General features: G+C 46.0%; 1 protein-coding gene across 1 annotated transcript in view; it reads right to left on the bottom strand.

Moving 5' to 3' along the window:
- Window positions 1–18,017, bottom strand: part of NCAPG (non-SMC condensin I complex subunit G) — a 49,769-nt gene extending 31,752 nt beyond the window's left edge. The window contains exons 1-6 of the mRNA XM_048510048.1: window positions 17,886–18,017; window positions 14,279–14,382; window positions 10,223–10,429; window positions 8,072–8,300; window positions 4,845–4,990; window positions 564–648 (exon numbers count right to left, since the gene is read on the bottom strand). Coding sequence (XP_048366005.1) covers window positions 564–648; window positions 4,845–4,990; window positions 8,072–8,300; window positions 10,223–10,429; window positions 14,279–14,380 — 769 coding nt within the window. The 5' untranslated portion in view covers window positions 14,381–14,382; window positions 17,886–18,017. The remainder of the gene's footprint in view (window positions 1–563; window positions 649–4,844; window positions 4,991–8,071; window positions 8,301–10,222; window positions 10,430–14,278; window positions 14,383–17,885) is intronic.
- Window positions 18,018–24,777: the final 6,760 nt, after the last annotated feature.

Here is a 24,777-nt window from a genome sequence, read left to right as displayed (position 1 = left end):
CCTCCACAGCTCAGGCGGCAGAGCTGGGAATCAAACCCGGTTCCTCCAGATTAGATACACAAGCTCTTAACCTCCTACGCCACTTGCTCATCTGACAGTGAGTAGGGTGCACAGCTACCACACCACTGCGCCAGCTAGGAATGGAGGCTGTTGCTCTGGGCCCCAGGTGTACTGGCGGGGGGATAGGGGCAACTGTTCTGAGCCTGGATATGACCCCTCCATCTTTCTCTGGTCCAGCTGGACCTGCTGCTGCTGCTGCCTCTTTGCCACTTGGAAGACAGGTGTGCCGCTCATTGAAAAACATTGGGTTGACCTGCCCTCTGTGGACCAACGCTTTTCTGTGCAGTACAAAAATTTTTTTTGATTTGTGGAGGAATTTTCCCCAGAATTCCTTGTGGGTCTCCTTAGGGGATTTCTCTTCCCCCACGATTCCTTGTGCCCCCCCTCCCCCCCCGGACTCATCCAACATGCCACTAGAACTAAAAACCCAAGAAGTATTTGGACAAATACACTACAGGCAGACACCACCACCACCACCACGCAAAAAAAGTAAGATCTCTCACCTGATCGATCATTAAGCCCTTGCTGCAGAATTCTGACCCTCTGAGCAATCGTCAAAGCTTTCATATGGACCTTTTCTGCCAGAACCTTTTAAAGAAGAGCACACAGACCTCAGTGCTTGGCTGACAACTCATTCCTATAAATCAGGACATATCACTCAACCAGGGCCTTGACCCTCAACCTGGTGGAACACTCTGTCTAGTAGGGGTGGCCAACCTATGAATTCATATAGCAAACCTTTATTGGCATAGACAACAGTACAACAATAATAAAAAACAGGTTAAAAAGCATATACAATACAGAAAATAAATGTTAGGTCGAAGGAAATCTACTGGCGTTTCGTAATTTCCAGGAGAAAGTCTGCCACTATCATTCAGAGAGAAGGATCAGGATTGTCCAGCAAGTAGTGTAATCTAATTAAATCGGGGAGATCGGGTAAATGTAAGATTCGCATACTTGGATCTGATTTCCTTGAATCTGAGACAGTGTAGTAATTGGTGGGCCAGAGATTCAACTGAGCCATCGTTACATGGGCACAATCTTCTAGCCTTCTCTTGCTTATTAAATCTGCCGTGTAACAAGGCAGGGCCAACCTATGGTGCTCCAGATGTTCATGGACTAAAATTCCCATCAGCCCCTGCCAGTATGGTCAATTGACCATGCTGGCAGGGGTTGATGGGAATTGTAATCCATGAACTTCTGGAGCACCATAGGTTGGCCACCCCTGGTCTAGGGAGACAAGGGCCCTGCAGGACCAGATGCAGTTCTGCAGGGCCTGTGAGTCAGAGCTTGTTCCAGCAGGCATACGGTTGAGGCAGCTAGTTTCTCCCTTTCGGCCTGTCCTGCTTCCATCTTCTTTCACCCTTTTCCCCCACAGGTACAGTATTTTAACCAACTGCCGCCATTGAGCTATGAGTCGATTTTAAAGGTGGCGTAAATGTCATTTATATTTGATTCTGTTGTTTTATTTATTTATTTTATTTATTTATTTATTTATTTATTATATTTGTATACCGCCCTCCCCGAAGGCTCAGGGCGGTTTCCAACAACATAAAAATTTAAAACATCATAAATATAAGTTAATTAAAATACATAAAATATTAAACTAGAGATGGCTTCAACTATTCTATTCTATTCCCCCTTTTATGAACCCACGGGAGGCCAGATGTTTACTTATTATTGCGGTTGATATCATCCCGGCTGGCCAAACGCCTGGCGGAACAGGTCCGTTTACAGGCCCTGCGGAAACTTTGTAAATCCCGCAGGGCCCTGATCTCACCTGGAAGCCTGTTCCACCAGGTAGGGGCCAGAGCCGTAAAAGCCCTGGCCCTTGTAGAGGCCAGCCGGATCGCCTTGGGGCCAGGGATCACCAGTAGGTCCGCCTCTGATGAACGGAGGGGCCTAGAAGGGCGATATAGGGAGAGACGGTCCCTTAGATATGCAGGGCCAAGGCTGCGAATGGCTTTAAAGGTCAAAACCAAAACTTTAAACATGACCCGGTACTCGATCGGCAGCCAGTGCAGTTGGTATAGGACCGGAGTAATCCGGTCCCTTGCTGTTGCTCCGGAAAGGAGTCTGGCTGCCGCATTCTGTACGAGTTTCAGTTTCCGGATCATGGCCAAAGGTAAGCCCGCGTAGAGCGAGTTACAGTAGTCTAATCTAGAGGTGACCGTGGCATGGATCACAGTGGCCAGATCAGAACGGGAGAGATACGGGGCCAGTTGCCGTGCCTGCCGCGGCATGAAAAAAGCTGACCGGGCGGGCGGGGTGACCTGGACGACCGAAGATAGAGATGGACCCAGAGTCACTACAAGACTCTTGGCGGCCGAAGTTCATTTTAACGTCCCGCCAAGCAGGGTAGGCAGGCCAAAGCCCACCGCACCCTCCCCCACCTGCAGCCACAGGATCTCCGCCTTAGTGGGGATTCAACTTCAGCCGCCTTGCACTCCACCACCCATCCCCAGCATCAAGACAACGCTGGAGCGCATCAGGGGCTGGAGGTCGGGCTGTCCTCCATTAGAACAAGAGCTGGAATTGTCATCAGCGTATTGGTGACACCGCGAGCCCAAAAACTCGAACTAGACTTCGGCTTCAGGGGGGGGTGCATGTAGATATTAAAAAAGCATCGGGGAGAGTATCGCTTCCTTTTGCGGCACCCCACACATAATGGGGCGACGCTTGGAGATCTCACCCCCCGATGCCACCTGCTGTCCTCCTCGACATCTCGGAGAGAACGAGATCCAGCCAATTTAAGGCTGAATCTCGAACTCCCCGATACCAGCGTAGGCGGTGGACCAAAAGGTCGCGTGGTCTACCATATCGTAACGGCTGCGGTGGAGATCTAAGAACAACAACAACGGCGAACCGCCTCTGTCCAACTGTAGTCCGAGGTCGTCCACAACAGTGATCTTCAGCACCGCCTCGGTCCCATGACCAGCGGAAGCCAGACTGGAAGGGATCCAGTTACTGTTTGTGTCATCCAGGAATCGCTGGAGCTGAGCCGCCACCGCTCGCTTCAATTACCTTGCCCAAGAATGGCAAATTAGGAACTGGGCGGTAAGCGTGGTGGCCGGATCTCCAGGATCTAAGTGCGGTCTTTTTTTAGGAGGCTGGCGGACCACTGCCTCTTTAATGCCGACCAGGGAAAACTCCTTGCTCAAGGGAGCAGTTGACTATATCCAACAGGTGGCTCCGAAGCTCCTCCCTGCCGGCTTTCACCAACCAGGAAGGGCACGGGTCAAAAGGACAAGTGGTAGATCGTACAGCATCCAGGATCCTGTCAACATTCGTTGGGTCAAGTAAGCTGAGTGGTCCAAGAAAGGACCCAAAGACGGCCCAGGGGCCTCTAGTTGACATACCGTATCAATAGTGGCAGGGAGGGATTGGCGGAGGGTCAGGACTTTGTGTGTGAGTAGTTCGCAAAAGCCTTATAAAAATGTTGGAAGCTGCCCTGAGCCTGTGAGGAGTAGGGCAGCATATAAAACCAATAACTAATAAATGAGTAAAGAACAAATAAGTAAATAGAACTGGATTTCGAGTAAAAATGGCTGAAACTCCATGTTCAAGACTTTAAGCATAGACATGTTTCCACAATAAGCAATCTACTAACCAGTCCCCAACTGCTGAGTCTAAATAAATCATTGAAACTGCAGCCTGTCTACCTCTGTCTCTCTCACACTTAAACACACCTCACCTGCATTTTGTCGTGTCACTTGGGAATGATGTGGTGGTACAAGGACACAGGCTGAAACTTGCGGGGGAGGGTCAGGAGCCATTAGGACCGCACTGTTTGTGCTGTGTGTCTGTTTCAAAGACCCCCATCAAGAAGTGTAAGCAGCTTCTCACTTCTGCTCCTCTCCAAAGTCAACTCCAAAACTTTCATAAAGCCCATTTTGGCACAAGGAAAAATGTTCTACTCTTGTCAAGCTTCATTTTACTATTTGACATATAAAAAAAGATATCCGGAGCCTCTATGGATACGGTCAGGATATTGTTGACAACTGGACTAGGGCCATAGTATTTAACAGCTAGTAAACTTTGCTCTTCTTATGACAATTGGAACATGAAACAAAATCCAACCATATAACCCTCTATAATGGACTTAATGCCTCACCCCAACATATCTGACACCCAGGGAGAGAGAGGGGCTGGAAAACGTGATTTCCACAGCTGTTCTGACCAACAGTTCTGAATTCCCACGCAGCTCGACAGACTCAAGAAATTTAAAAATTAGAAATGTACACATTCTGCAACTCTTTCTGGACTGCCAAGAAAAGAGAGAAGAGGAAGTAATTGCCAGCCAGGAGAGGAAGCAGGGCATGAAGGGCAGTGAAATTCTGAATCGCTGTGCTGATTAGAGCCATTTTGACCAGAAGCTTCTTATACCAAGGAGGAGCAGCAGTGGCATAGTGGTTAAGAGCAGGTGTACTCTAATCTGGAGGAACCGGGTTTGATTCCCCACTCTGCTGCTTGAGCTGTGGAGGCTTATCTGGGGAATTCAGATTAGCCTGTGCAATCCCACACACGCCAGCTAGTCACAGTTCTTCGGAGCTCTCTCAGCCCCACCCACTTCACAGGGTGTTTGCTGTGAGGGGGGAAGGGAAAGGAGATTGTAAGCCCCTTTGAGTCTCCTTGCAGGAGAGAAAGAGGGGATATAAATCCAACTCTTCTTCTTTAAGCAGTCTCAGCCTAAAGATACTTTACCTAGAGAGAATATAGTTGAGTTCTGCAGCTGTTCCTCTACATTTCCCCAAACTCCCAGTTATTAACAGAAGCCTGTTTACCTGGTAAGCTAATTTCCTGACTGCTTCTTTGACATCCATGGTGCGGCCGACAATTTTTGACAGCGTTTTAGCTGACGGACCAATGCACGACAACACAGCACGCCTGACTTCTGAATTGGAGTCATTCTCAATCAAGCTGCAGTAAACTGAAAGAAAAAAATGTTGTGGGAAGCTGATGAAAGGAAAATTAAACTACGTAACATTAAGAAAGGGAAGAAAAATGGGAGAGATGCTAAAACACGTTAGGGTATTCATAGTATGTACACATCTGTCCCTACAATACTCAAGGGAGCATCTGGGAGCCACAGCCGTTTGGGACTTCCCAGCATGCTCTGCGAAGGTTGTGCAGATGGAGAATCACTTGTCTGTCCCGCTGCACACATTTGCTAAAGGCTAACCGACAGGAATATAATAGCAAAGAGGTTGCCGCTTTTGGAAAACAGTTGCTTGTACGCTAAGTGTGCTGACAAATACCCATCTTGTATTAGACAGAAAAACTGAGCATGAGAATTGGCCACGGCTTTGTCTCCTTTAGATTTCAAAGGTAGGAAAGATATGTGTGCAGCTGACGTTTGAAGTTTAAATACTTTAGCCAGGATCTTCAGTTACAGCTTATAGATCAAAAGGCCCAGCAAAAAATAACAATACCCTGTTTCCCCGAAAATAAGACCTACCCGGAAAATAAACCCTAGCATGATTTTTCAGGATTTCTGGAGGATAATTGAAATACAAGCCCTATTCCAAAAACAAGCCCTAGTTACAGATTCCCTGGCGCAGCTAATCTGGTCACTTGGAAGGGGGAGGGGGCGCAAAATAATGGGAAAATATAAGACATCCCCTGAAAATAAGCCCTAACACATCTTTTGGAGCAAAAATTAATATAAGACCCCGTCGAAGGCTTTCACGGCCGGAATCACTGAGGTGCTGTGTGGTTTCTGGGCTGTATGGCCGTGTTCTAGCAGCATTCTCTCCTGACATTTCGCCTGCATCTGTGGCTGGCATCTTCAGAGAATCTGATAGTAGGAATGGAAAGCAAGTGGAGTATATATACTGTGAGGTCAAAAGGTGAGGCCCTCTGAATAGAGTAGCCTGGTATGTGAGTCACAAAGAAGTCTGTAGCCTGGGAGTAACAATGAAGATAGCAAGGTCAATAGGTGAATGCATCTGAACAGAAGTATCCTGGTCTTTGTTTGAATCTGAAGATGCCAGCCACAGATGCAGGTGAAACGTCAGGAGAGAATGCTGCTAGAACACAGCCATACAGCCCGGAAACCACACAGCACCCCAATATAAGACCCTGTCTTATTTTCAGGGAAACACAGTAATAATAACAACTACAACTTCCTAGGCCTCTGGGTGAGGCTCGAATTGTAATGAAAGGCCAACAACCAGCTAAAGAACTGGCAGCTGTGATATCAAACAATAAATATAAAACTCCAGTCTCTCCCCACAAGGAGTCATCCCTTCCAGTTATTCCTTCAGGGACTGTTTCCACCAAGGGGGAAAAGGGAGCTAAACTGCTGTGAATTGTTTTCTTTTTCCTTTGGAAGGACAGAAAGCCAAGGGGTTTTCCTCCCTCTAAATGTATACCAAAAAGAAATCTGAGGAATTAGTCAACTTTTCCAGTGGAAAAACTAGGAAGTTCTGGGGAACACTGGTTTTTTCCCCCCTTTTTGGACTGAATTTTTTAAAGGCAAGATATTATTTAATATGCTAAGTATGAACATTTCTACACAAAACAATCTACAGCATTAGATAATGACAATTCCTGTGTATATTGTAGATTTGTCCAACATATTTTCCAGAATACACTGTTTGAATGGATCAACTTCAACTGACCTTTATTAGGCATATCAATAAAACAAAATACAAGACAGAGCGGGTGTTAAAACAGGACATAAAACTGGACAAAGCACGTAAGGTTGGTACGGAAGAGGTGGTCAAGCTTCCCTTATGTCTTTGACTTGAGAACTTCTAATAAAAATTCAGCGGTTTTTCAAGTTATCCTGCCATTGCTATTAAAAATTCAGCAGTTGCTAATATCAGATCAAAATATTCCAATATTCTTTCGAGGATACCTAGTGAAATGGGAGAATCAGGTAGACTCCCTTTCCTTCTGGACAATTCTGACAATGAAACTTGTGAATTGGTAGCATGATTTTTTACTGGAGGTGATGCACAATCAATAATTTATATTATATCTTAAACCTTTGTATTTGTGTACCTTTTATCTCAGGTTTTTTATTGTGTTATGATTATTGTTATGCCAAATAAAGGCTTTATTATTATTATTATTATTATTATTATTATTATTATTATTATTATTATTATTATTATTATTATTATAAAATTCAGAGGTTTTTCCAGTTATCCTGCCGTTGCTATTATTCAGCAGGTGAATAGCCTTTGTATGCTCCGAACAACTTTTTTCATTCCCTAGAGCCGGGACAAGTAGGGAGCGTCTTGGTAATGCATACCTCGGGCAAGAAAACATAATATGCTCAAGGGTCTCAGTATCCTGAGGATCATGCTGTTGCCAAATATCCTCATTATTAAAGCTGTAACCAACCCTGATATCCGAAAATGCTGGGTAGCTCCACATCCTGTGATGGTCTAAGAGTGTTCTTGTCCAATTAATACATTTTTGTTTCCTTCTGAAGTTGTTTCCTGCCTTGAATTTTTAGTTTTCCTCTCAGATGGCATAATTTAAGGCATATGTGTTAAGAAGAAGAAGAAGAGTTTGGATTTATATCCCCCCTTTCTCTCCTGCAGGAGACTCAAAGGGGCTTACAATCTCCTTGCCCTTCCCCCCTCACAACACCCTGTGAGGTAGGTGGGGCTGAGAGAGCTCCGAGAAGCTGTGACTGGCCCAAGGTCACCCAGCTGGCGTGTGTGGGAGTGTACAGACTAATCTGAATTCCCCAGATAAGCCTCCACAGCTCAGGTGGCAGAGCTGGGAATCAAACCCGGTTCCTCCAGATTAGATACACGAGCTCTTAACCTCCTACGCCAAGGCGGCATAGGGTGCAGCAGTTTGCAACTCTCTCAAATATTTCCAATTTTGCTGACAGAAAACAATATTGAAACTTTTAAATTCCATAGATTTTCCAAACAGTACAACTTGAAACTTCAAACTCAATTCAAACTCAATTGATTTCAATTGAACCCACTTAAAAGGATTTTAAAGTTCAAAGACACACCGCTAAATGAAAAGATCAACAGCATACCATTCACTACTGGGCAGTCACTGTCCTTTGGATCTTGAAGTCTGGACAGGGCCAGCACAGCCTGGATTCTCACATTCGGAATGCGGTCCTTCACTCGAACTAGCATGGCACCGTTGATCTTATCGAACAGCTCATCCTCAATCTGAGCGTTCTCCGGCAGGCTCCCCAGAAGTTTATTAACAAGTTGGCACGCTCGAAATCTAACTGCTTTGCTATTGGCGTTGTGACACTTCAAACAAAGAGAGGGAGGGAGGCATAAGGGAGACTGGAAGGACATTTTTATCACTCTTCAATTGTTCACAAGTTTTTTATTATTTATAAAGCTGTGTTTCAAAGGTATGCGTAAAGAAAATATCTCAGGTTCACACTGAATAGGAATTTACTTCCCCGATCCAGATAGCCTTGCCTGATCTCGTCAGATGTCAGAGGCTAAGCAGGGCCAATCCTGTCAAGTATTCGGACAGGAGACCTCCAAGAAATCCCAGGGGCGTGGCATGGAGGCAGCCAATCACAGGCCACCTCTTTGTGTCTCTTGCCTTGAAAATCCAACCAAGGTTTGCCAAAAAGCCCAATGTGATTTGATGGCAAAAAACCCAAAAATCCAATTAACCCACTGATTTGGGAAAAAAAATCCAATTTTCCTAATGTTAAACTACAGTCTTTACACACAGACAACTGAAGATAAACACGATTTTCTGTGCTTAGGAGGTATTAGCCAGATGCTGAGCACATTTGCCTCTGACCCTAAATCTGCATTCCAAACACAGCATACTCCACACTAGTATGGAATAACACTCCGTGAATGCCCTAGGAGCAGAGGCATAGCTGGGAAAAATGGAGCCTGGGACAAAATCTGAGTCCCCCCCTCCCCCCAACCACTCTCCCCCACCATGACCAAACTATGGGCTTGGGGGGGAGGGGGGTTCTGCCAGGCCCCTGCAGGCCCATCTGGGCTTTTTGGGTGGTGGGGGGGAGGAGAAGGAGGCTTCTGTTCGACCCAGGTCGCACCCCACTTACCTTGGGTGCTGCGGTCTCGGGCAGTCTAGAAGAGCCAGACCTCCTTCCCTCCTTGGCCTGGCCCTCCCCGACAGACTTCTGTTGGCTCTGCCGGAAGCAGTCTGTTGGGGCGGGGCCAGGCCAAGGAGGGAAGGGGGAGGGGTGTGACTTAACTGGGGGGCGCACGGGTCAATTGTCCCCAGATTTCCCCACTGTATCTTCACCACTGCCTAGGAGTGCACTATAGACATCCTGGCCAAAGTCATACCTAACAAAAGCTCTGATAGAGGTTCGGGGCTAATCAATTTCTGACTTTTCCTTGCAGGGTGGGTGGGGTGGTGATGAGATAAGACACAGGTTATCCTATGTGACGTTATCCTACAGAACTGAACACTGAGTTTACACTACCATTAAGAAGACAGCATAAGAGCTTATATACCATATAGCAGTGATGGCAAACTGGAGCCCACTCTGTGGGCACGCACAGAGTCGTCCCCCCCCCCCCCCATCTAGGCTGGCCTGGGCCACTGGGCTCGATTATTAGCATTAAACCTATGACCTAATTTTGGGGAAGCAATGTAGGTAACCCTGTTAACCCCACTGATTTTCATGCGAAGAACTAAAGCGTGATCCTTTACCTGGGAGTAAGCTCTGTTTCTGGCAATGGGGCTTGCTTCTGAGTAAACCTTCCTAGGGTCGTGATTCACCCATTGGAAGAGTTGCACGGTTGCTTCAAAGCAAAGCCACCGACTACCACCAAGCTTACTCCCGAGTAACACACTTCTCGGAGCCAACCGCTTTTTCTAAACTAAAAGTTCAGTATTCAGGTTAAATTGCCGGGTTGGCACTTTGCGATAAATAAGTGGGTTTTGGGTTGCAATTTGGGCACTTGGTCTCAAAAAGGTTCGCCATCACTGCCATATAGCGCAGTGGTGGCAAACCTTTGGCACTCCAGATGTTATGGACTACAATTCCCATCAGCCCTTGCCAGCATGGCCAATTGGCCATGCTGGCAGGGGCTGATGGGAATTGTAGTCCATAACATCTGGAGTGCCAAAGGTTCGCCACCACGGATATAGCGTCTGTTGGCTAATTATGTCACAAAGGGAACTGATTTACTCAGCGTTGGTTTTAAAAGCATACTGTTTATGGTACCTCCACAAGAAAGTTGAACAAATAATTCAAAAGCGAATTCTCCACTTCTTCTTCCTCTTTGGCATCTTTCTCAGGCTCATAAAAGCAAACCACGAACTTGGCCACAAAGTTGATCACTTGTTCTACGGAAGGTTCTCGTTTGTAGATGATCAAGACATACTTCAGGTAATGAACAAACTCCTCGTGAAAATGCGTTTTGTCCTGCAACTAAAAACAACATTTACACAGTGAGCAAAACAAGCCAACTAACCCAGCTGAACAAGGATTAAAAGAGGCGTCAGCTAGTAAAGGACAGATCCAAACGATGTAAACAATCCATTAACTTGACATTTCTTCCAGCCTTCAAAACTTTGCTTTCCGTTGAGGGATTCTGCTCTGGGGAGTGTTGGGAACCCCCAGTTGTGCCTACAATTTTGAAATATCATTCAACCCATGGGGCAGGGCTGATATCTGAAATGCCTCTGCTGGGCCTGGCATCCCAGAGACTAGCCTGGCTCCGCAGGGGTTTACAATCTCCTTGCCCTTCCCCCCTCACAACAAACACCCTGTGAGGTAGGTGGGGCACTGAGAGCTTCAGGGAACTTGTTGCCTAGCCCAAGGTTACACCCAGCTGGCGCAGGTGGGAGTGCACAGGCTAATCCTGGAATTCCCCAGATAAGCCTCCACAGCTTCAGAAGCGGCAGAGCTGGGAATCAAACCCGGTTCCTCCAGATTAGATACACGAGCTCTTAACCTCCTACGCCACTGCTGCACCTTGGTTCTAAAGTTACAGTGCATCTATATTTAAAGCAACAGTCACTTAAAAGGAGGATGGGGGGGGATCCTATTTTCACTTTTGAAAAGTAGAAGCAAGGTAGAACCAACAGCAGAAGGATAACCAGAACTACATAATCATGATGTCTTCTCAATAACAAAAATCTAAAAGCAATGGATGCATAAATTCATAGTTTACAAACGTGGCATAGAAGTGGATATATAATTCAGCCACAAGTTCCAAGACACACGCTGGGTCTGCCCAATGCACACCTGGCTTGTAATCACGGCTTGGGGTTAGGATGGCTTTTCTATTGCTTTGCTTTGTAACTAGAGATTCAGGCATACATCCTCCTTATCTCCCATTTCCCGGGACCAAGGGGGAGTCTTTCACAGGCTCTGATTCCAGCAACAATGCTCTCTCTCACTCTTCCTTGTCTGTTGCAAATTGTTTTGGGAAAGGGGGGAGGGGGGAATGCCAATGAGCAAATGTTTTCTGATATATACCAGAGACAGGAGACAGAGCCCCCAGCTCTGACTACTCGGACCTGGGGTACTGACACGGTTCAACAAAAGCTCTTGATACCTTCATGAGTCTCTTACCATAATCAGGAATGCGTATTGACCTCTTTACTAACAGACTGGGTTCAACCGAAATAACTAATGCTGATGCCCAGGAATTTGAAGTTTGTTTGCTGCTCTCTGGACACTTGCAACACAATTCTGTGAAGAGTTGCCACAGACTAAGACTGCAGACTTCAGTATGCTTAGGCTGGAGTAATTCTGCAGTGCACAAAACTGAATATCACAATTACCACTATGTGAACAGGAATGATTTTACTCTTAGGAGCAGAAGTGGCGTAGGAGATTAAGAGCTCGTGTATCTAATCTGGAGGAACTGGGATTGATTCCTCAAAGCCTCTGCTTCCTGAGCTGTGGAGGCTTATCTGGGGAATTCAGATTAGCCTGTACACTCCCACACATGCCAGCTGGGTGACCTTGGGCTAGTCACAGCTTCTCGGAGCTCTCTCAGCCCCACCTACCTCCCAGGGTGTTTGTTGTGAGGGGGGAAGGGCAAGGAGATTGTAAGCCCCTTTGAGTCTCCTGCAGGAGAGAAAGGGCGGATATAAATCCAAACTCTTCTTCTTAGACATAACTCAGGTTAAAAGAAGCGGATTGCCATACTCCGCAATGCTCCATTGTAACAAGATATTATGTGACAGATTAATAATCTAAGCCAGAAGTGTGAACCTATGGCATGGGTGCCAGAGGTGGCACTCAGAGCCCTTTCTGTGGGCACACGTGCAGAGTTCATCATGTGGGGGGGGGGCGGAAAATCACCCCCCCCACACACACACACATCTAGGCTAGCCTGGGCATGATCGCTTTACCTGGGGAGTTGGCTGGCAATGGGGCTTGGTTCTGGAGTAAACCCTCCTAGGGTGCGTGATTCACCCATTCGGCGTTGCACGCAGGTTGCTTCCCAAAAGCAAAGCCTAACCAACTACCACCAAAGCACTCACAATTAACGCGTGCACCTCGAGGCCAACTGGTCCTGCTTTTTCCTAATCTAAAACCTCAGTATTCAGGCTAAATTGTACGTGTTGGCACTGGAGTAAATCAAGTGGCTATTCTCTTCGTTTGCAATTTCAGCAACGGTCTCGGAAAAGGTTACGCCATCACTGTGGGTCTAAGCTTTGATCTTGCTCACAAGATTGATGTAATGTTTCCCATTTGCTTCCAGCACTTATTTGCATACAATCGTTAGATTTTGGTGAAATGTGAAAGATGAACTCTATATTTACTCAACAAATGCTTTGAACCTGCATTTTTGGAACAGGTTATGATGTTTAGCACCAGATTACATCTTCCACCCATCATCACACAGCATAAAGCAGATTTTCAAAAAGTACATTATACATTCCTGGACTAAGGTGGAAAGATCAATTTGAAAATTAGTTAAGATGGCTGCTCAAGGACAAGTCCAAGAAAACGCAGTCCTGAAAGCTGACAAGATCAAAACACACCTCATAGAAAGATCAATTTGAAAATTAGTTAAGATGGCTGCCTCAAGGGACAAGACCAAGACCAAGCGCCCCAGTCCTGAAAGCTGACCAAAAGATCAAAAACACACCTCATACTCAGGAGTCTCATCTTCCTACACAAAAGGCTTCTTTCACCTTTGCTCAAAAGCTGCAGTTAAATAAAACGCCCTAAGCAGCTTTTAAAGTAGTCACTCATCTAGTAACCGATGGCAACGGAAACATTTTCAAGATCTTGAGCGAGAATGTTTTGTTACCTGGAAGAGTTGGTTTTCCACTCCCACCAACAATGACAAAAATACCTTCGTGCAGACAAATGCAACGGTTTTGCACGCAAGGCACTGTTCTGGTACTAAATCCCTCTTCAGCAACAAGCCCACAAAGGTCGACTCTTACCAAGGACATCGTTCTTGCTCATCTCTACATCATAGGTGTCAGAGCTTCAAGGCCCTCTCAGATGTTATGGACTACAATTCCCAGCATCCCCTGCCAGCATGATGGGAACTGTAGTCCATAACATCTGGAGGGCCGCGAGTTTGACACCTGTGCTCTACATGTAACAGAAGTAAAACAACCCGCCTACCTTGTAAAGCTGCAGGAGGGCTTACCTAGATCAGTGATGGTGAACCTTTTCGAGACCGAGTCCCCAAATTGCAACCCAAACCCCACTTATTTATCGCAAAGTGCCAACCCGGCAATTTAACCTGAATGCTGAGGTTTCGCGTTTAGTTTAAAAAAACCCGGTTGGCTCTCCTCTTCCTCCAGCCCCACCCGGCTCGAGCAGGGGAGCCAGCTCTGCTGCTTAGCCTCCAGCAAGTCCCGCAGCACCGGCTACAGCTCTCTAGCATCTCTGCCTCCTCTGCACCCCGCCCACCCACCCCGGGCATCAGCCACCCAGAGCACAGGCACCAGGTGTCACGCAGCCAAGTCCTTCCTACTCACTGCGATGCATGCACATCATGCTCAGTGGTCCAGGCCAGCCTAGATGTGTGTGTGTGTGTGGGGGGGGGGGGTGCCCCCACATGACGAACTGTGTGTGTGTGTGCCCACAGAGAGGGCCCCGAGTGCCACCTCTGGCACCTGTGCCATAGGTTTGCCATCACTGACCTAGATAATTGTGAGGCACTTTGAACAAGCAGGAAAAGTTATACAAATGATAAGTGTTATTTTTACTATTTACTATTACTATGAAATAGGTTAACAATCATTTAACACATGGCTCAGTACATGCACATTTATATGAATACAGTCCTTCGTTTACCTTATTGTAGGCATGCTTCAAAGATGTCACTAGCTTTCCATGACTCTGATGAGGTTTTTGAGCTTGCTCAAAGGCCTCCTTAATAGAGACTGTCCTTGTCATGGCTGCAAAGAGGTAGGCAATTAGACAAAAATACAAATGAGATCAGAGAATTGTAATACCTACATCGATAGCAATGCAGTGGCATAAGCGCTAAGCGCCAAGTGGAGTGAAGGGGTGGAGTGCGCAATGCACCAGGCACACGCCGGTGCAGGGGCATGGCGGGGGCGTTCTAGGGGCGCAGGTTGCACGCATGCCCCAGGTGCAGTTCCCCCTCTGCTTCTCCTTGCTCTTCCAATTAGCTTTGACTGTTAGTCTTTTTCTAACAAGTCTTTTCCATCAGAACTGAGATAATAAATGCAAACCCTTTCATTCATCATCTCAACCAAGGGTTAGTCGGTCACTATTGGTACCAGTAATAAATACTGTAGTGAGGGCTATAACCAGATTACAGCAGCTGCTGACTATTCTCCTTAACTGGATATTTATTTCATTCCTCTCTATTCTAGTAGCTGTTTTCTATATGTTCTAGTTCTTCATCTGTATACTACTGACCCTTATTCTAATGCTTACCTGTCAGCTGTGTGTCACTGCTTGACACTGGACATTTGTGCAATACAGGAAAAACTTTTCCTAATACTGTTGGGTCTAAATTGCGAAATTCTGCAAGTTTTACAGTACAATGCTAATCAAAGATCCACTCTTCTAAGTCCACTGAAGGCAATCGGCCTAACTCTGATAAGGACAGTGCTGTTAGAACAGGGGTAGGGAACCTATAACACTCAAAGAGCCATTTGAACCCGTTTTCCATGGGAAAAGAAAACACTTGGAGCCGCAAATAATTTTTGACATTTAAAATAAAGATAACACTGTATATATTGGGTTTTTTTAACCTTTTTTACTCCGGGCTCATTCTGAGAAGCGCATTGATCGTCCCGCCTCTGCTGCCTGCAGGGTGTGGGCAGAGGATGGGGTTGTGCCGCCTCGGCTGCGAGTGGAGCTTGCCAGTGCAAGAGCAGAGAAGAGCTGCATGCGGCTCTCGAGCCGCAGGTTCCCTACCCCTGTGTTAGAACTTCAGAAATGTGGTGCTATATGGGAGATTTCTGGTGGAAATGGCGATTCACTCTGGTTGAACCCCGGAGTTCGCCCAGACTACACACTGCTGATAGGGGCTATTTTTGCCAGCTTCAGAGCACGTTTTTCTTACCTGTCGCTTCCCCAGGTATTGAGGACCTTAAATTTGACAGGTAGACTGGAAGGATCTGGATTTTAGATACACTAGTTCTGAAAATATCCAGAATCAGCAGCGTGAGTGAGCCCTTGAGCTCTTGGAAAAAGTCTCCCCCTTATCTTTGTTTTTTTCTTGTTAGTCTTTTTTTAAATTATCTCATTAATTTTTTTAATAATAAGTGGATCTGCATTACTTGAAGAACAAGATCATAAAGGAAGATGATGAAGAAGAAGAGTTTGGATTTATATCCCCCCTTTCTCTCCTGCAGGAGACTCAAAGGGGCTTACAATCTCCTTGCCCTTCCCCTCACCAAATAAAACACCCCTGTGCGAGGTAGGTGGGGCTGAGAGATTCCTCAGAAGCTGTGACTAGCTCCAAGGCTTCCCACCCAGCTGGCGTGTGTGGGAGTGTACAGGCTAATCTGAATTCCCCAGATAAGCCTCCACAGCTCAGGCGGCAGAGCTGGGAATCAAACCCGGTTCCTCCAGATCAGAGTGCACCTGCTCTTAACCTCCTACGCCACTGCTGCTCCTTTTCAAGGGAAGATCCATTCAAGTCATTTTTAAAATGCAACATTATTATTGCTATTACTGTTAGCTTCTTGTTTTTCTAGTAATCTTTTGTTGATAAAATAAAACCATTTCAGGAAAAGAAGGAAATGTGGTGCCATATGACCGCTGAAATATATCTGTTTGTCAACCTGGCCTCATTGTGCAGATTTTTTAATCTGCAAAGGTGAGGCCTCCATGGGATGGAAGAATGTTTTTAGAAACCTGAGGTAACGTCCATGTCTGCAAAAACACAAACAAAAAATACCCGACATAAATTTAGGAAAAGAGCGAAGTAGATACCAGTAATATATGTTTTATGGAGTTTCTGGAAGATCCTACAAGAATCCCTTGTGAATTCTCAGTTTCCGTTCTGGCTGGGCAATCAGTTCTTTATAACAAGCTCTCAGCTTCGTGTTGTGGAGAGATGGCTGTTAGTGTTCTCAACCAATTATCAGGTGCCAGGCAGCTCGCCTGATGCTTGGCAGAGGACCGGCACTGGACTTGCCATTACGAGTAATGTACAATGCTATGATGACAACAGGGAATTTGCTGGGAATTCTACAAGCTCGGGGATACTGAGGACAAATAAATCCAGGACTTCCAATTGCAGGCAAAAATAGTAAAACAGTTGCAATAACAAAGTTTCAAGATCCCCCGAATTGCAGGGAGCAGCAGTGGCGTAGGAGGTTAAGAGCTCGTGTATCTAATCTGGAGGAACCGGGTTTGATTCCCAGCTCTGCCGCTACCTGAGCTATGGAGGCTTATCTGGGGAATTCAGATTAGCCTGTACTCTCCCACAGACGCCAGCTGGGTGACCTTGGGCTAGTCACAGCTTCTCGGAGCTCTCTCAGCCCCACCCACCTCACAGGGTGTTTGTTGTGAGGGGGGAAGGGCAAGGAGATTGTCAGCCCCGTTGAGTCTCCTGTAGGAGAGAAAGGGGGGATATAAATCCAAACTCTTCTCTTCTTCTTCTTTGTAGTGCTTTTACAAACATTGCAACTTTAAAGTTACAATCCACCTGCAGGCAAAGGACAAGGCAGAAGACCATCGCAAGAAATAAAATACATAGTTTTCAAATTCCCACCTAGCCATGAGCCATTATTGCTCAGCAACAAGGCAGCTAGAGCAAGAACAATGGACAAGATCTTAGGAAGAGAGGTCAGAAGCTGAAGACAAGGGGGGAAGGGTGGTACCAGCATTTGGGTTAAAAGCAGGGTTGCCAGATCTTCCTTGGCCATTGGAGGTGGATGGGTAGGGTTGCAAATTCAGGTTGGGAACCTCTTGGAGATGTGGGGGTGGAGCCTGTGGATGACAGGGAGCTCAGTAGAGTCCTGTCCCGTAAAGTTCGCCCTCCAAAGCATCCCTTTTCTCTAGAGGAACCGACCTCTGTCTTCTGGAGGGGTTACCCCGGGGGTCTCACTTGCAGGTTGGCATCCCCAGCTAAAAGTCTGATGCCTATAGCATGCAATTATCTTCTGTGTCAAGAAGGTGAGGAATAAAGAAGGTGAGGATTAAAGAAGGTGAGGAATAAACTTGAATGGTTAAAAAAAAAGTATTTAAAAGACAACAGGCTAAACAACCACACACACCCAGCATTGAAACACAACCTGGCAGGTGGCTTCTCTTTGCGGAAAGGGTTCCGCTGGCGCCCATTGGCTGTTCCTTATGCCAATCTGCTCTGGAATGGGAGAAGCCCCGCCCACTTCTCCCCCAGGGGAACCGGCGCTGTGTGGAGGCCCCTCCAGGCCCCCTCCCTTGAGTCTACCTGGCCACCTGCTGCTCTCACCTGTGTCAGCGTCGCCGACCAGGAGCGGAGAAGAAAAAAAAAAAACCAGTCCGGCGGTTCCGTCACCTTTGCGCGTCCCTCCTTTCGGTTCCCGCCTTTGACTTCAAAAAACGTCACGCCGACAAGCGGCGCAAGGGAAATCTCGCGAGATCCCTGCGGGCGGGGAGGAGCAAAGAGGCCTCGCCCTTTTTTCGAGGCCTTCAATTCGGTTCTGTTGCCTTGGTAACCAAGCGGCTTTCCCGCGCATGCGCGCTGTTAAAACGCCCTGCGTTGGGCGGGAGGCGTTTAAAATGTTAAAATAAAAGTATTTTCTTCCTACTCTCGGTTTCGCCAAAATGGGCCGTGTGGATCATAGGTATTGTCTGCGGGTTCTCGATACATGGATTCATAGTGCCTTATCACCCCCTGCCAGCATGATGCTGGCAGGGGATGATGGGAACTGTAGTCCATAACATCTGGAGGGCCGCGAGTTTGACACCTAGCATGTAGATGGATTTGCTGCCCCTCTTTTCATTCCATTTATTTGTATTGAAAACAAATGTTTTTCCCTCTTTCCACCCAGGGTCGGTGGTTCCCCAAAGGAGGTAGCAAACCCGCCTTACTGGCTAAGCCAAACAAAACTTTGGATACAGCTTGTATTGATGACGAGCCTAAAACTACAAAACGTGCTTTTGGTTTCCTCAGAACTCTTCATCAGGTTGGGTGTTCCAAACAAGGGGATGAGAGAGGACAATATCAACTCTACGGGCGAAGATGCTTTTTGCTTTTTACCAAATATCCAGACTGATGAGATGCCCTGGACAGCTGGAAATATGGCACACACTGCAGTGTATTTAACTTATACAGCTCATTTGTCTCCTGCAAGGAGTTCCCCTCAACTTTCTACCCACAAAACCCCTGTGTGTTGGTTAAGCTCAGTGGTGGGATCCAAAAATTTTTAGTAACAGGTTCCCATGGTGGCGGATTCAAACTGTATGTGAGCCAATGGGCCGGGCTACGGGCACGGCGGGGCGTGGCCGGGCATCTCTGGGGCGGGCATTGCTGGGCAGGGCTGTGGTAAGGATTCCAGCCACGCCCATTCCTGGGCGGAAACGAATGCACGCAGGCACAGGCTGCCACGCACGCCGCGCACCTCCAGCTAGACTGCCTCGCTCCTGCGCCACTGCTGAGAGGAGGGGCGTCACTAAGGCAACCACGGCAAAATCACCACAGCAACTCCCTCGCACACACAAATAATTAGTCACCTACTCTCGGGAACCTGTGAGAACCTGCTGGATCCCACCTCTGGTTAAGCTGATAGTGTCTGACTGACCCAAAGTCCCCCAGCAAGCAGAGCAAGGATTCCAACCTGTGCCTCGCAGTAATCCTAGAGCAGCACTCATTATATTGGGGCCTTTGGGGTGTGGAGCTTAGTCAAAGATATTATGCAGGCTTTTCCATGTGGGTTGTCTACAGGTCGCCCAAGAGGTCCAGCCGAAGCTTCACAGCAGTGTATAACCCAGCCTCTCACGCCTAATCAGTGCAATTCATTTCGCTTCTATTCATTTTGAAGGTTGCCAAGCATTAATCTTTTGTTCAGCCTGAATTCCACACACACACCATGTTTCATTTATATCTGCGTAATGGTGTGGAGGATTGTATAATGTGCATCATAGATCCTAAACATGGCCAGACCAAAGTCACTGATGCTTAGAATTAAGTTGGAAAGGTTGCTGGAGTCTGCAATAAGTCTCAGTAGGACTCACTCACAGCTAAGCACATAGCACTATAATTTAACATTGCTTTGAATCTTGCGAAGTTTTTGTTTTTGCAGTAGTTACATCTAACTCATGGCAAACCCTGGTGGGGATTTCAGAGCAAAAGATGGTCAGAGGTGCCTTCGTGTCACAACCCTGGTGTTCCTTCCAAATACTTCCATGGTTGACCCTGCTTAGCTTCTGAGATCCTGAGCTATCCATGTCAAGACTTTCAGTCTGATGTAGATAGTAGCCTACAAATTCTCATAACTTCTAACCTTAAAAGATTTATCCGGCAAAAGAAGCTGCAGTAATGATCGGCACTGATGTGGCCTTCTGCTCTCATTCCTTATGAAGGAGTTAAAACAGAGGGCACACTTCCCTTTGGTCTTTTCTGCACGCTCGACTTACTCCTGATTTTCTTGGGAGTCAATCCAGAAGTAATGGAATAAGGATGCACGCGGTCGTCCCATGCCCTCTCCATTTTCTCAGTTGTGGAGTCAGCTTATTTTCTGTATGTACCTTCAATAATGAAGATTTTTCAAGGGAAGCTCCTGTCATCACAGCACACACACACCTTTACGAAAAGGCACTGAAGCATCTGTACAGCACTAGAACACTGTAACAATAGGTTTAGCAGACTCTGAGCTTTCTTTTTTAAGGAAGTCTCTATCCCCTTTTCCTATGGAGATATGCCTTTTTCTTTATATCTCAGTGAGGAGAAAGTGTTGGGGACATGCCTTTGAAAGTTGGGAATGCTTATTGTAACAGCATTGTAGCAGTGTATTGATATTTTAGTGACCCCCCTTTTTAAAAAAAAACACCCTTATTGTCTGGGGGTGGGGGGCTGATCTCAAAAAACTTGGGGGGGGGACCCCAAAATAATTGAAGTGAAAACTAAGGGCCCCAAAACCACCTGGAAATCGGGGGATAAACTGAAACAGTATGGACCGGAATTGACAGGTCCCAACTGGAGGCTTACCCACTATTAATGCATCCCTGTTTTGCTATTTAAGCCCCTGTGCAGAGGATACCAAATCTCCAGGAGTTTTCCCACCTGAATCTGGTACCTCTACCTGCCCCACCATCCCCTGCCTGTGGCCAGAGGGGACCTGGCAATGCTCGGTGAAGCACATGCAGAGGTCCAAACCTGCTTTGAAATAATAGTGGCTTTTCTTGCTAAGATCAGGGCTGTGTAAGATAAGGTGACCAGATGGTCACCTTTGTGATCCGGGATGGGTGGGGAGGCGGCCGCGTGCCCAGCCGCAGGAGCGCACAGCCTTCTGGGGCTTGCCGTTTCCTGCCCTGTGACAGGGCGGGAAACGGCAAGCCCCAGAAGGCCGTGCGCTCCTGCGGCCAATCGCACGGGAGGCTGCCGCACTGCCTTGCTCCCCAGAAGGCAGTGCAGCAGCCTCCCCAAAATCGGGACAATTTGAAGAACCCGCGGGACGCGAGACAAATTGTTTAAAGGCGGGACTGTCCCGCCAAAAGCGGGACGTCTGGTCAGCCTAGTGTAAGACCTAGCACAGTTCCGCAGGGCCGGTAAGACAGAGATGTTCCACCAGGCGGCTATAGTTTATCCCAACACTGTTGACCTCCTAAACCTTTTCCCCACCTGGTTTCCCCCTCCCATCCCTCTTTTTAAAGAAAAATCTTTCACGTTAGAAAGGGAGGTGCTAGAAAATGGACAGGTTATGTTTATAAGTCTGAAAAACATCATCTTTTTAAAGCAGGTTTATAGAATTATTCATTGAAAGGATTTTTGTATATGTATTTTGTTAGCCTGGCCTTGAGCTGGGTGGGATATTAAATCTAATACAATAAATAAAATAGCTCAAAGGAGCAAACAGTGGGTGACCATTCTGCTTGAAAAAATTAGAAGGGTCCAGCTAAGGCAAAATGTCACTCAAAAAACTCACACGGTTAATACCATTACCTTGGCAGGATGGGAGTAAAAGGAAGCATGCAATACTCTTTGACAATGCGAGAAACAAATTGATTGCCAAGGTATATCACATTAAAATTAATCAGGAAATATTTATCTTGTGTGGGTTTTAGATCCCAGGTTTTTACATCCATACATACAAATATACATTGTGTATACATTTGTATACACAAATATGGAAAGAGTATAGATTCATTTTGAGAAACATTTTTGTTTAAATAAATCGCCACTAGGGGTCAGTGTAATTGTATATTTGGATGTTGCTCTACTTTTGATATTCTACTGTTAGAGAAGATAGTTACATTTGGCCTTGATTCCAAGGATTGCCCCCCCCAAAAAGTCTATTGAGTTGGGAGGGATCAGTTATGCACAGAACAACTTCTTAACGTGCAAAGAAAAAAGTGTATCAAAGAGATGCTGTACTTACCTTTTAATATATATATATATATATACTGTGTTTCCCCGAATATAAGACAGTGTCTTATATTAATTTTTGCTCTCAAAGATGCGCTATGTCTTATTTTCAGGGGATGTCTTATATTTCTGTGTTCTGTTCGTCAGGCCTGCTTCCAAACAAGAACTTTGCTACGTCTTACTTTCGGGGGATGCCTTATATTTCGCACTTCAGCAAAACCTCTACCACGTCTTATTTTCCAGGGATGTCTTATATTCGGGGAAACAGGGTAATAGCAATAAAGCCCGCAGAGTGACAGCATACAATGGGCTCTAGAAAACTGGTAACTGTTGCCAATATATCTTGCATGCGCTCGCATCGGCATGGCCTACCCCCTCCGCTCACGCTCCTGCACAGTACTTTAAAATGTGAGTTGTTGCCAATACGCCTTGCCTTTTATAGAGATGGAAGATATACCATAAAAGAGACACTTATAAATACCAAGCGCCATGGAACACCCATTTCACAATGGGATGATTTGATTGAGTCCCGCGCTGTTAATCCAAGGGGAAATGGCTGAGAATCCTCAAGGAAGGCACAATGGCTGTGCCCTCATTTTTCATACCTTGGAAGGAGCATATACAAATACAGGATGAAACAAATGCCAGGCCCTGACCTGGACAGCCTGATGCTGTCAGATCTTAGAAGCTAAGCGGGGTTGGTTGGTCCTAGGACGAGAGACTGCAGGCAATCGCAAACCACCTCTGGCAGATAGTCTCTCGGCTTGAAAACCCTACAAAGTTGTCATATGCCGCTGCAACTTGGCAGCTCCACCACCACCAGGGCATCATACTTAGGCTGAAATATCCTCTTAGAACAGATCCTGTACAGCTCCTGCAGTTATGAGTCATATTTCCTCTGGCACTCTGCCTTATTACACATAATAATGTGTTTTGACAGCATCAGCAATTTTATTTAGCCAAATTACTCTTAGGGATATTATCCTGCGAATTTATTCTGAAAATGCTGATGTCTTTAATTTTCTGAAGGAGCCGATCGCCCTTAATGAAAAGAAATAAAGAAAATTAAAACGTGAACGTTGCCATTTCCCTTGTTTCTCCTTTGTTGTTCCTCAGTGATGAAATTTAGATTTTGGGGTAACCCTACCCTTTTTAAGACAGCCAGCAAGGTGTATTTAAATGTTCGGTCGAAGGAAATCTACTGGCGTTTAGTAATTTCCAGGAGAAAGTCTGCCACTATCATACAGAGAGAAGGATCGGGATTGTCCAACAAGTAGTGTAATCTAATTAAATCGGGGAGATGGGGTAAATGTAAAGGAGTAAGATTCACATACTTGGATCTGATTTCCTTGAATCTGAGACAGTGTAGTAATTGGTGGGCCAGAGATTCAACTGAGCCATCGTTACATGGGCACAATCTTTTCGCCTTTTCTTGCTTATTAAATCTGCCATGTAACAAGGCAGAAGGCATAACATTAAACCTGGCGAGCATTATGGCTCTCCTTTGAGCAGGGTTTATTAAACAATACAGGTAGTGTGCCAAGTGGCCCCGTTCAAACGGAAGAGAAAAATACAGGGGGGAGCACGTTTTCTTGGCTGCAGTGATTAGGGTAGAGAACTCTCTATCCAATAGTTAACCTTTTAATTTTCTATAAGCTTCTGAATAGGACAAAGGGCAAAGTGAATCCAGCAAGGTGTAGTGGTTTAGGTGTCTGATTAGGATCTGGCAAACCCAGGGTTCAATCCCCATACTAAAATAGAAAGTTCCTGGGTGACCTTGGTCCAGTCACATGCTCTTAGCTTGACCCTGGCAAGTATCTGGATGGGTAACCCCCAAGGAATAACGGGCGATGAAGCATGGATAGGGAACATCTCCGGCTTTGAAAACCCTACAGCATCATGATAAGTCAACTGTGACTTGATGGGAGAAAAAAAAAGTCCTTTTTGTCTACATTACTCTATGAAAATAAACTAAAGGGTATAAAACGAAAAATGTCTAAGGTAAAGCATTAGTAGACAGAGAATTATACGAGCATATTAATATTCAAACAAGGGAATTAACTTATTTAAGATGAATAATTTTTTTAGGATTTGTAATGAAATGTAACCGAAGTAAATTAGAAATGTCTGTAGGAAATGTTTTCTTTTTTCCTCTTCTTTCTTTTTCTTCCTGATGGTTCTTTATTCTTTTTTTTCTCAGGTCTTGTTTTCATTTGTGGTGATGACTGTAAACTGGATGGAAAGTCTAATAATTAAAAAAAACCAAGGTAACTAGAGGGTTTTTAAAAAGCTTTTAATTCTCATCCTCTTTTTTTATCCTGATCTGGATAGCTACACTTGCCATTATCAGGATGAGATTATCTTAGCCCTACAAACACAATGACAGAGAACAGCAGATTGTCCTCCACATCCAAGGACGCTTTGACCTATTTTTGTTTCCAACAGCAGCTACACACGGTCACCCCCTCGGCAGGGTTGCCAAACCTTCAGTTGGTGGCTAAAGATCTCCTGGGATTTACAACCTATCTCCAGGTGACACAGATCAACCCCCTAGGAGAAAATGGCTGCTTTGGAAGGCGGGTTCCATGGCAGCACACCCCGTTGGAGTCCTCCCCTCCACAAAACCCACCTTCCTCAGAATATGTAGTATGAAAAAATAATATTAACTAGCGGGCCCGGCCACACGTTGCTGTGGCTGAGTCTGATGACGTGGAAAAGAAAGAAAAGGGGAAGCGAACGGTTCAAACATGTGTCACTGCACAATGCTTGCAAGGGAGGGGAGGAACAAGGGGCCCCT

Source organism: Sphaerodactylus townsendi, linkage group LG10 (assembly GCF_021028975.2).
Source record: "Sphaerodactylus townsendi isolate TG3544 linkage group LG10, MPM_Stown_v2.3, whole genome shotgun sequence".
Lineage (NCBI taxonomy): Eukaryota > Metazoa > Chordata > Lepidosauria > Squamata > Sphaerodactylidae > Sphaerodactylus > Sphaerodactylus townsendi.
Note: the sequence above shows the minus strand (reverse complement) of the source record. Positions and strands in the feature narration are given on the sequence as shown.